The sequence below is a fragment of the Empidonax traillii genome, unplaced genomic scaffold, assembly GCF_003031625.1.
Source record: "Empidonax traillii isolate 1590-97213 ecotype Southwest subspecies unplaced genomic scaffold, ASM303162v1 scaffold1053:size215182, whole genome shotgun sequence".
NCBI lineage: Eukaryota > Metazoa > Chordata > Aves > Passeriformes > Tyrannidae > Empidonax > Empidonax traillii.
This window is the reverse complement of record NW_020956246.1, coordinates 179834-192314: the sequence shown is the minus strand read 5'-3', so window position 1 is coordinate 192314 and position 12481 is coordinate 179834. Positions and strand designations below refer to the sequence as shown.

General features: G+C 42.9%; 1 protein-coding gene across 1 annotated transcript in view; it reads right to left on the bottom strand.

The window, feature by feature from the left end:
• Positions 1-8057: 8057 nt before the first annotated feature.
• The window catches only part of KIAA1143 (KIAA1143 ortholog), a 27518-nt gene continuing 23094 nt past the window's right edge, over positions 8058-12481 (bottom strand). Inside the window, exon 5 of the mRNA XM_027904405.1 lies at positions 8058-8183. Coding sequence (XP_027760206.1) covers positions 8108-8183 — 76 coding nt within the window. The 3' untranslated portion in view covers positions 8058-8107. The remainder of the gene's footprint in view (positions 8184-12481) is intronic.

Here is a 12481-nt window from a genome sequence, read left to right as displayed (position 1 = left end):
TTCAGCCAACTTGAAGGCATACCTGAAAAAACATAATGACTGTCTCTTCAAAAAATCTTTCCTAGCTTGGTACCTGCACCTGACAAGGCTCACTACAAGGCTGAGTCTCAAATCAGTAACTTCAGCTACAAAAGAAGGGCCATGATGAGGGGAAAAGTATTTAGCTAATAAATCTAGTCTTTGTTAACATGCAATTACATATCATGAGTTTAGGAATGAACCTACTTTCATGATCAGGAGAGGATGAAAGTCTCAAGATGATAAAAAACTTATGTGGGCTGTCCCTCCTCCCTAGGTTTGTTTATTGTGTGCTTTTAGGAAATGGTCAGCCTGCTGACCTGGCCACTGGCACCCCTGTCCTGCTCTACCCAGCCCCCTCCAGATCTCACTTCCCCCTCAGTTTTGTCAGCATAACTGCACATGAAAGGGCTCTCTAACCCAACTGCTGAAGTGATGAGAGTTACAAAAATAAACATAGTACTGGAAGTGCTGAGGCTGACCCAGATTACTGTGACAGAACTGGGTTAGGGAGCACCTCCAACCTGCAGTTATGGTGGCAGATACAAAGCAGGGATGATGTTTAGCAGCGTGGAAAAGGGCAGCTGGGGCATGAGAGTGCCCTGAAACTGGGTTCATCTGAGGCCAGAAAAGCACATTAACTCCTTTAAACAGCACCTGCTGTCAAAAGACCATATCGTTTCTTAGCTGTGTGAACTGCTCCCTGTGGTACAAGCATTCAGGGAGGTTTTTCAGTGATAACGGCAATGAAGCTAAAAGAAGAAATGAAGAGAAAGAGGACAGAATGAGAAGCTGGTAAGAGGTGAAGGTTGTCCTTGTTTTAGTATCTAGTCAAAAGACTCTTCTGAATTACTTATAAGTAAGAGAAAAGCCCTCTTCTTATGCCAAAACTTTAGAAGGATCTGGGATTGTTTTTTTTTCAAACCAACAGAAGCTCCAGGCTAGTGATGAACTCTGCCATCTCAGCAAACACCTCTGAACTGAAGTCCATCCCTCACTCGACATTAGCATTTCCTCCTCTCCTGACATTTGCTAGAACAGTCACTTGAGTCAGTGAGTGTTAGACCCTTTCACATCTCTGCAGCCTGACTCTGGTCATGTGCTGGGATAGATTATTACAAAGATAGGAACAATTAATACAAAGAAAATAAGATCCCAGTTTCTTGGAAGTTCTCTTCTGTGACAGGTTGTAAATCAAATGGTATCAGAAGTAAACATTTTTTATAGAAAGAGAGAAAAGGTCAAACTCTCTGCACTTTCTTATTTGGGATAGGGCTGAGTGAAAGAGCAGGAAAACTGAGACTGCAAAGAAACAAGCCATCTACCAAAGGGAAACTGTCTGTCTCTGTAAAGAGAGAGCACATGTCAGATCCATTCCAGAAGTCAAGCTTGGGAGAGGAAGAGAATATATGGGAGAAGAGGCAGAAATACCAGCTCTGTTTTTCAAAACCACCTGGAGCTTTTCTGGAAGGGAGCCTCTGATGAGAAAGGTGTCCTGCTCAGAGAGCCCCATTCAAGGGAAGTCGCCACAGGCAGGAAATGTGGCCAGAAAAAAACCTTCTCCAGCAGTGGAACACAATTAAGAAATGACATTATGGGGAAGCTATTTGCATTTGGTAAACAGGTTATATTAGAGTAACAAAACACCACAATTATGTTCCATGTTCTGGACATAACCCACTGATGACCTCTCTGCTCTTCCTCATGAATAATGTGTATATATGGTGATACAAAGCACTCCTTTAATAGCAACTTCAGACCAGTTTGAGGGTGTTGGTTTTGTAGTCACTGGTGGAAAGACTGGGTTCTGAGTCTTATTGTAACAGGGTCACTTCCCTGAAACTGTTTAAAAGCATCTCTCATTCTTAGCAGCACTCCTTCAGGTCTCAACTTTATGATTCAGGTAATGAGAGCAAGTTAATCAGAGATACTAATAGACATCACATCTAGCTGGAAGATGGGAAGCTGACTGCAAACATGAACATCTTCCTTAACTGAGTTTTGTCTGTGAGCTTGGTGAAAGGACTGAAGAGCAAGGGAGAGAAAGTCATTCTCATTTCCAGTAATATTTTATTGATTTACTTTATATAATGCAGTTCAATAACTCATCCCCCAAATAGATAAAACTTCAGCTCCATATAAATAGGTATTAATCTCAAGTAAATTACTGATGAGTCTTAATTAAGCAGTAAGATGGAAGAGCCCATATAGTCAGGGTGATCAATGGCACACCTTGGACATGCACCAAGGCACAGGGAGGCACAGGGCAAAATAAAGGGCTTCCAGTCCACTCCTGGCATGAAATCAATCAGCAGAACAGTAAACCCAAACACATCCTCAGAGTATTGGCATAATCAAGGGCTTGACTGTTGCTCCAGCCTTGGCCATGCAACTTCCAACAGTTTGTTTAAAAGAAAATGGGGCAGAAACTGAGTGTCTCAGATTCTTCCAAAGCAGTAGGCCATGTGACTGCATCGCTGTTTGCATCTTTCTTATGCATCCAAATAAAACACACCAGTAATATCAGCAGAAGCATGGGAGAAGGTGTGTAATGCAAGAAACTAACCAAGTAGAGAGATGCCTTTGCAAATCCCTGGAATATGCTGTGTTCTTCAGTGCAAGTCAAAACCAATTCTGCACATTTTAGGGGGCATCATTGTGATTTTGTATATGACACTGTAAATTAGGAGGGACTCCGTGGAGGTCAACAGTACTAAAAGACTGTGAAATTGATGTAAAGGAGAGAAGGAGGGGGAAATTCTATATGTTTCTTCCCCTGCGTCTCTAGCGTCGGAGTCTGCTTCCTGGTTTATCAAAGCATGCTACAGCCCTTTTTATTTCTCACTAGAGAAGCAGACAATTAGCATACAGCTGCACCTCTTAGAAGAGTAAAAGAGAAAGAATTAGAGTTTTGGTGGAGTGGTGTTGTTCTGTTGTTTTGTGGTTTGTTGTTGTTTTTTTTTTTTTTCACAACAGGCAATACAAAATGCACAGAAGAGGGGGACAGGGCAAAGCAGGTTCTCAGCTACAGTTCATTTCATTCAGTTCATTTAGTCAGTGGAATTACACTGACTTACTGTAAATGATCAATGCACATCAGTGTGCCCCCACTCCTATGTCTCTCTGGATCCAGAGAGATTGAAAGCAAGCACTGAAAACAACATACAAGGCCAAATAAATTCAAGCGGCAGAGAACCTGATGGAATTAGAATGCATCATTATTTAACAGTGCAAAGACTACGTGCCAAAGAGGGAAAAGGGAGACAGAGGACATTCCCACAAAACTGGGAAAAGTTTTCAGTGGAAAAGGCATTGCAGCCCAACACTCTTGAACTGCTGAACTCACGTCTGAGCTTCTGCTGAGAAGGGGGAAAAGTACATTTAAGTGAGTAAATGAAGGACTCCCACTCTCCATGTTGAGGTGATGGGTTTATAATTATGTCAGCCCACTGGTCACAGGTTCCCATTCCCTCCTGGCTCGGGGTCTTCCTGGTCTTCTGTGTCCTGAGGCTCTGCATGCCTCCATTCCCACTGTTCTCCCTCTGCCTCAAGAGGATCCCTCCCTCCCACCATCACAGGAGCTGCCTGGAATCTCCTTTGTTTTTTTCCCTCCATTCCTCCTATGTCCCTTCACCACTGATTCTGTGGGCTCTGCTTTCTTAAGGTGGGAGGAAGAAAAGAGCTATTGGCCATTGATTATCAGCACTAAGGACTTCAATCCCAAGGATAGCTGTCCTCGCTGATTAAAGTACTGACTGTGGCAATCAAATCACTTTCTAGCTTAATAGTATTCTTCCTATGTGCTCTGTTCACCCTTCTAATCCATTGAAATTTCAGCTGAAAAAGTCCAGAGTAGGAAGGAAGCTTTGAAAATGAAAATCATATCTTTTATGCAACTGTTATGAATAAATAATTTGTTGGGAACAATTTATTTGAATCAAATATGATTAGTTGAAACATGGGGGAGCTGAAGGAACAACTGGGTCAATTTTTCCATCATAGCCTGCCTCTGACAGCAGTAAGCTCTGGCTGACATGAGGTGAGCAGGGAGAAGTCAGCAACCTCTTCAGCCACCTCCCCTGAATCCAAGAGACAGCATGAGTTAGCAGGTCTTGAACACATCAGGATGCCCTGCTGATTTTTCTCCTAACTTCAGCGCTTTGAGGGTTTTCACCCAAACACCAGAATGATAGATTGCACATTAGACCTATTTTTTTCTTTCACTATTCACTCTGCACTTCAGCTACCCTCCCTGAAACATGCACAAACACAACAACCCCCCCCACACTTCCCATCTGAGCTACTGGCAGCCCAGCTATATCCATCCTAGCAAAGCCCTCTAGGGCAGATGTAAGTAAAACCAGACAAAAGTGCTTTGGGTGGTGCACCTTTTAGTCTGGTTCACTGATGTAAATGAACTCTGTCAGGAAAAAAAAAAAAAAAAAAGTTTGTTTTTATGCTTCATGTTGGTTTACTGCAGCTACCATAAAAATATAGCAGAAAATGTCACAGCAAAATCACACCCTGACTCACAATGAAATACCAGCTACGTCTCTGCCATAAATCTTGCATGAAGTAACAAGGTTTAGTTTCCAGGGCAAAGGGAAGCAAGCGGACCCAGCAGGCAAGAATTTAAAGGAAAAGAAAGAAGAAAGGCACCTTAGGTGAAAACAATTATATTATTAAATAGATATTAATTCAAGTACATTAGCAGATAGTGCTGCATCCCATTGGCAGTCAGTACAACAGCAAGAATTTTTCTGTCTGTTTAAGGCCTCTGGATAAATCTGCCAACTGTTGAATTGAAAAAGCTCCAATGAAAATATTTAGTTTTGGCAGACCCAGGGCCACCTACAAGGCTTTCCATTTCCCTTTCTTTCTCCTCATTCTCCCTGTCCCAACCCCCTTGCAGCCAATAATTTACTAGCAGCAGCTGTGATTTTCTGAGATATGCAGAGAAGCATGAGACCATCCTGTGCCTCATGCCAACGCTGTTAGTTCAGGAATATTACAGGATTATTTTTTAAGATGTTCCTCCTCTTGTATGTAAGGCTGGAATTGAAAAAAGGAACTTAAGAGGATTTTCATGCAGTGTGTTTGTTATTCATTTTGTTGTTGCCACAGCATGTGGGATTTGTGTGCATTTAAGATATCAACTTAACTATGTTCCCTTCACTTCATTACTTGTGTTTGCCAGCTGATGGGATGCCAAGGTGAAGTAACTGAATCAAAGAAGATTTAAAGAAAATATATTTAGAATATGGGGCAAACATTGTAATACTAGTGAGGCAGCTAGGGAAGGGGGGGAGGAGGGGAGGAAAAGAAGTATCATGTGCTGTTTTAATAGAGGGTGCCTCTACAAAAGACTAATGCTGGGAGAAAATAGCTATCTTGACAAAAATCATCTCAAATGTTGCCAGAGATTTCTGTTGTCATCAGTCTTTTCTTTCAAAGGACTGCTGCACTCAGGTTTTATTTGGCTGTATCTTTTACTGTGTTCTGAAATACATTCCAATCATTAGTTTTCCTTAGGAGGATAACTAAAATAAACTACTGCATTGTGCCATAGATTTTTTTTTGTCCAATTTGTCCTGCTTCTTTACCAGATAGGCCTCATCAGTGCATGACCTTCAGATTTTGCCCTTCATCTGCTCATTCTCAGATTTTTTTCTTTACAAGTACAAAGAATGTAAAGACTAAAAGCTAGACGCTTGGTGTATAAGCACTGGCTACATTCTCTGTGCCCTTACCTCCTTGTTTTGGGGAGCCCTATTAAGTAAAACCATATGTTATTCCCAAGGGCAGGCATGTGACATTTCCCTCACTGTTTTCTAGCCGGGTGGGTAAAATCTGCTATCACACACTTATCTAAAATTTCATTATTCCAGGAGAGTGACAGTGGTGAGTAGTAAAAATTTTAGAGAAAAGAATGAGACATCCTGTTCCTGAAAATAATGAAATAATTTGGATCTTGAAGAACTGACTTCTATCAGGAATTCTCACTACCTGCACTTTAGGCACTTCAGGGCTGCAGTCACTTATTTTCACTCTTTAAATAATAAAACAATATTTCATCAAGGAAACATACTAGTGTGGAGAATTCAGAAAAATTATCTCTTTATAGTTCTCTCTCCTCCATCCAGATTTTGGAAATGAGAGTATTTATTAACAGTGGCAAATTGGGAAAGATATGGCCCAGTGAAGGGGCAAAGTCATTGTTACTCCTTGCAAAAAGCTTTTTCAAGCAGTTTCGAAACTCATGGACCTGCCAAGACAGCCTTAACTGGGAAGGAAAGGAGCCGCAGCTTCTCGAATCAGATAACTGTCCTGTTAGCACGAAGACCCAATGGGTGAGTTACCATGCAAAGCCCTCATTTCAGAATGGCTCACTTGTTGCCCCCCAAACCTTGCTGCCTTCCGAGTTGCTGCTCCTAATATTCGATTTAGCCTTAAAATTGCATCAGGAAACCTAGAACTATGGTCCCCATTTTACAGGTGGGTAGCAGGGGGGTAGCATGAAGACTCAGAGCAGGGATGCAGATCTCCAAAGTGCTCAGTTAGTGTCTGAACTGCAAGTGAAGCCCCATCCCCAAAACCCCTCTGAGTGGCACATGTCACCCAGCAGTCCCAGCTGTCACCGTGCCAGCCCTGCCACCGGCTGTGCCCAGGCTGCAGCTGTGCCACTGTACCTGCCTTTCTGCCAGAAAGGGTAACAACAGCAGGGAAAACGGGGACAGCGGGGGCTTTGGCACATAGTAGGAATCAAACCACATAACGAGGATCCCTGGAGTGTTTGTGTGTTGGTTGCTAGCAAATGTTTGAGTGCCGGCAGTGACACAGGCACAGCTGCTGTCACCCACAGTACTCAGAGCAATGTAGGCCACGACACAATCACACCTGTGCTCTTCTCCGAGGCTTTTGGTCATTGCTCTTGAGTCACAGCCCAGGGGCACCAGACAAGATGTTAGGAGACCTGGCTGCACATGGCTTGAGACAGGTCATTCCACTTCTGTGCTTCCATTTCTCAAGGTTTTACAGCTCTAATAATTATTCCTACATTATCATTCAATCTTTTTGTTCTCCTTTTGTTACCGTACAGCTTACAAGGATGATCTGTATCACTCTGAAGTAGTTTTACTTTTTTAACCTCCACTGTTTACAAAACCCCTCTTAAGAGGCTGAAAATAAAATTTCTTTATTGATTTGTTTTCTTTTTTCATTTGGTGAACATTGATTTTTTTTTCCTTGTGTTTTTAATGGAGCTTGAAATTAACATGAATCTGTTTGTTCAGATCCCTGTTTGAATTAGTGTAATTTTAGTAATAAAGTTAGGTAGCTGTTACCTTGGAAACAGAGCTCTGTTTTAGCAAACACTTTAACTAACATTAGGGCCTACACAAACAGAAGTAGTAAAACCCAATTCCCCAGTAAGAGATTGTTGGATGCTGGTATCAGCTTTTACCTTCAGCCCAGAACACTTCACCTGCCTGATGGCAATTGCATAAAGAACGTGTTAACTCGGGGGCTTTGGCTGTTTCACCACGTTCAAGTTCTCGCAAGTGCTTCTTTTCCCTTTCCATCGACTAGTGCCATGTTGTCAGTCAGCATTAGGGATTCTCTGCTTCTTACTATCCCTTAATTGCCAAGCAAATCTGAACTACTTGGCTTAGCTGTGTGATCCTGTAAAGGTGCAGGCATACTGTGTGAACCTCTGATTCCACAGCAGTATAAAATCCAAGGTACTGGGCACGATTGTCACGGCAAGATGGCCACAGGGAGCTGATGATTAGTTGCAGGGATATACAATGCTACTACAAATACACAGGTTTGAACAGTAGCCCGCACAGTCAGAAATGTATTAGGCCTTATCTTCTTCAGAAGTGCAGGAGGGAGCCTCGAGACAAAAATACTGAAATGTATGTGACAGTTCAGAGAGCAGTGGTACAAACACAGAGGCAGAATATATCCCACAGCAAAAACCAGAAAGCAGTTGTCCATATACAGCAACTTCACTGGACAAAACAAGAGACAGAACAGACTGAGCCAGCTGTGTAAAGCCTTATCACCTGAAAATTCCTATTTACATCGCTTAGATTAGTTTTTCCTCAATTTCTTTAGTTTCCAGGAATATCCAGCTGGTGCACGAGGATAGAACCACTCCTCTTCTTTCTCCCCAGTGAAAAAAAAGAAGTATTTAGCAAAGACTAAAAATCCTCTGGGAGAGCAGAATTGTTTCAACATCTCCTTCAGAGGTACGATTCATGTTCGTGTGACTTTCTTTGACCATGAGGCTAAAGGTGTCTCAGCCATGCTTGCTCAGATTCCAATTAAAAATAAATAAAAATAAAATGCTGAAGGAGGGATGACATGCTGTTCTGCTGAAGTTTGCTGTTTCTTGATTGTTTTTGGCTTTCAATATCACCTTCACAAATCCAAAACTTGTAGCTTTGCAAAAACACCAACTGGCTGGTTACTTATTCAGCCCCGTGTATCTCTTGTGGACAGGCAGCAGAACAATGAAGAAGAAAAGATAATGCTTAGTGTAACCTCAGCATTAACATATGCAGCATAATAGATGAGTAGCCACCACATTTGAAGAGCAGTTCATGAAGCAAAGTAGAAATGATGTGTGTGCAGGTTATAATTACAGCAGTAATGTAATAACACTCCATGTTAGATTATTAGGGGTCTATTCTGCCCTTGACATGCCTACATAACTCCCATTAATGTTAATTGAGGTTATGCACGTGAATCAGCAACTGAGCAAATCACTAAATTAATTACATGTAAAGTACCTGTTTCATTTTTTCAAACCTGCTGATATGTTTGGTTGGTGCAAAGGTTTATAGTCCAGGAATGAATCACCACAGTGTGGGGGAAAAGGGATGTGGGAAAGACTACCTGGATTTTAAAACCCCATTAAATGAAATTAAGTTTTGAAAAACAGCCAAGGCATAGTGGGAATAACTATTCCTAGACAGGGCTTCCTGTACATTCTTCAGAAACCCCGGGACTCTGTTTGAATAAGCTAGGAGAGACTCTTGCTCTTCTGCAGCACCTCCTGCAGAGGACTGGAGCTTTGGTTATCTGGAGCTTTGGTAAACAAAGGTGTTAAACTCTGGCTCTGCAGGGAAAGGCGGCAGCTATTGTGAGTGCAGCCATAAGAGCAACAGCAGGCTTGGATAAGGCATACAGCTACTATTTTTTTTTCTTCCTGCTTGGCAATTGCAACCCCCACTTTCTGTCCAGGAACGCTTTGATCAAGCAGATGTGATGACAAGGAACTGTGCGATGACAAAGTCTTTGCATATGGTGGGAGAAGTTTGGGCTTGAAATTCAAAGCGTGTGTGTCACTGAAGGGTCTCATTCTGCAAACACTTATCCCAGAGTTTGAAGGGTGGAGATTGTTATACAAGAAACTGAATCAATCTTCTCCCTCCTTGTTTCATTTTTTGTTTAAGCACCAAGAGCTCTTGAGCTTTCAGTACTCCTGTGCTGCTAAAACTGGGTGCAAAGAACAAAAAGTGCTTCCTCGAGAAAGGAGCGAGGTAGTAAATACCCTCCATCATCTGTACCTCTAATATTGCTTCCTTGTGATGCTATAATTAGAGCAGAGCTGGATTGTCAGCCTTTTCCACAGCAGGAGACCCCTGGAATCCCCTTCTCAGCTGGGCAGGATCTAGAAGGGATTCCCCCACCCATTTAGCAACTGGAGAAGGCCTGGATAGTCATAAAAGCCTGGCACCTGTTTGTGGTCCCCCACTGGGAGGGGGGACAACTGCCCCACACTCAGACTTCCTGAAATAGCGTAATATCTACAATACAGCCAACAGAATCCCCCTTGCTCTAGATTAGAAAGGATGCCTGAGCTTTTTAAACCTTTATTTCACACAGTGAACAGCCTCCCTTGTTTCATCCAGACCTCTCTGAAAGAACAACTTCTGGAGTGGCTTTAGCTGCTGGGAGCTCTGCTTCCCCCACAGATAGCTTGTGGCCCAGCTCCCCATGTGTACTGGCTGGCACTGGAGCATGTTGGACGTGCTTAGCCATGTAAAGAGGTCTGGCTTCAAAGAGTAAGGCTTACAGGATCACTGCCTCCCTGACAGGCAAAGGGGAACTTAAGTTTCACCTCAAGACAGTGTGAACACAGCTGCTGAAGTAAAGTGAAGCTAACCCTGGTCAGCTGCATGGCAGATAGGATTGCCAATTTAATTATCAGTAGCATTACTTTCTGTAATTCTTAATAGATATTTATACCCATTTATTTGTAGTAATTTGCACTTAGGAGCACCTTGTCATCAGTGGGGGTATAAAGAAGGCCAATCAGAGGTATAAGCAAGGTGAGCAGTCGCCCAGGCTGGCAGAGAAAGGAAAGTGGTAAAATTGCAGCTTTAAGTGAGATCTCACCGCAGTGGCTGTCGCATCATCCCTGGCCTGCACCAGTTCAGTGGCAATGGCATAGCTATTCCCACAGGTCCTATTCTTTGTGAGGAATAATGAGCAGTGATGGCTCTGCTGCCTTGGTGCCTGGCTTACCTCTGTCTCCCTCCCTCACAGATGAAGACAGACAGCCTATACAGAAGTTATGCTTCCCAGTGGCAGGGAAATAAAGGTAGGACATAATAAAGGTGTCTAGAGACAAAATCAAGTTTCTTCCTCCTCTCTCCCTGCTCTTTGGTATGTGTCTCAATGTTATCTGGGTGGAACCCCCTCAACAGGACTACAGAAGCCAACTGCAGGGCTGGGGAAGCTGTGCTCAATGCCTCCAAATGCTCAAGAGAGATGGTGCTTAAAGAAACTGCTCTGCTGCAGCAAAGGAAACCCAGTGCAGGTGAGATAGTCTACACTCCTCACACCATGCACTGGGTACGCTGCTAAGGAATTGGAAGCTGTCATGGAGAAAGGACTGGTCTTTGCCACAGAAAGCTGAAAAGCTACCACCTAAAAGAACAATGAGAGTATAGGGATCAGATACTCAGATGCCAAACACGATTTCTGATGCTTAACTTCAGACACTGATGTTTAATAACACAGATGTATTTATTTGCTTGAAAAGCAAAACTACTTGTTCTTCCCTTGGTTCTCTTCATTTGAGCCTACAGATGCCTCCAAAAAGCATTCAAGGTTATGGAACTGATATTTTAAGAAGGTAAAGTGTATCTTGTGGACATAGGACTGGCTTTCTACCTATGTCTACATTCCTAAGTGTTCAGCTCAAAATCTCAGTGGCTGCTCATTTCTATTTAAAAATTACAGCTATAAAACAAAGAGAAAACAGCATGTGAAAATGCCCACCAGCAGGTTTCATTTTATTTTGCAAAGGACAGCTATCTTACTATTCTCATTCAAAAAAAAAGGGACTGGCACTCCAGAGAAACTGTGAGTAGTCAGGCAGCCCCTAAATGGCAGATTCATTTAAATGAGCTCCTGTTCCTTATCATATTGTGCAAGTTTCATCACCTGAAGTGTGCATGGATCCTAGTCCCAGAAGAGGTCAAATTCAAGATATTAGAAAACCTTATCACCTCCAGAATGACTTTATGTCTCCAGCACATACTGCCTTTCTACAACATTGCCTATGCATACAGGCTCGGTGGTCTAATGATTAAATACTCAGGTATCAAACATTCAGTAGTTGGAAATTTTACTCTGCAATTCCACAAATATTGATCAATTGACCTGAACTCTTCTGCACTTTATGGCATATTAGAAATCACACCTTACTAGGGCCACTCCTTTTGCATTACCAATTGCACTTCAGCCTAAATATTCAACTCCACACTTTGTTCTGCTTAGTAAAATTCTGGGCACATCTGTGCTGGGTAATAAGTGATAAATAATGTGAACAGATGACAGGTTAGGGCACTGCAAATAGAGCCAAATCAAAGAGGACTTGTAAGATTCAGATATTGATGATACTAAAGCTTCAACAGAGTATGAAACTTTAGTATTGCTCCCTCGCATGGGGCTGTTATGGAGGCTCCCACTGAAGTCAGTGGAGACTTTCACTTAACTAAGCTTCCATCTCTGTGTATACTGAATGCAAAACACAGCCAGTACCCTCCCTTGAAAGAGGAATCTTTTCTACTGTTTTTTCTTAATTGAATTTTGTGGCTGTCTTGCTCAGCTCTGCTTTTACTCTGCTTTTGGGTGCTCCACAGGCTGTCTCCCACACTCTTTGCAGTTAATCTTCTACCCATCCCCAACCAACCAACACAAGAGGCCTGACTGCATCGCCCATCAGTTAGGTCACTAATCCTGGGTTGTGGCAGTCAGTGGCCTCATCCCTGTCCCCATCCTCACCCTGGGGCTGGCCAGCCTCGAGGCCCTGACACTCTCAGCTGGGCACTCTGGGCTCCAGCTCCCACTCGCCCACGGTGGCACAGTGCAGGCAGGAGCCAACACGGCATCTGGGAGCACCTAAGGCAGAACAGTGGGCACTGAGAACGCAGCAGGTGCCCCA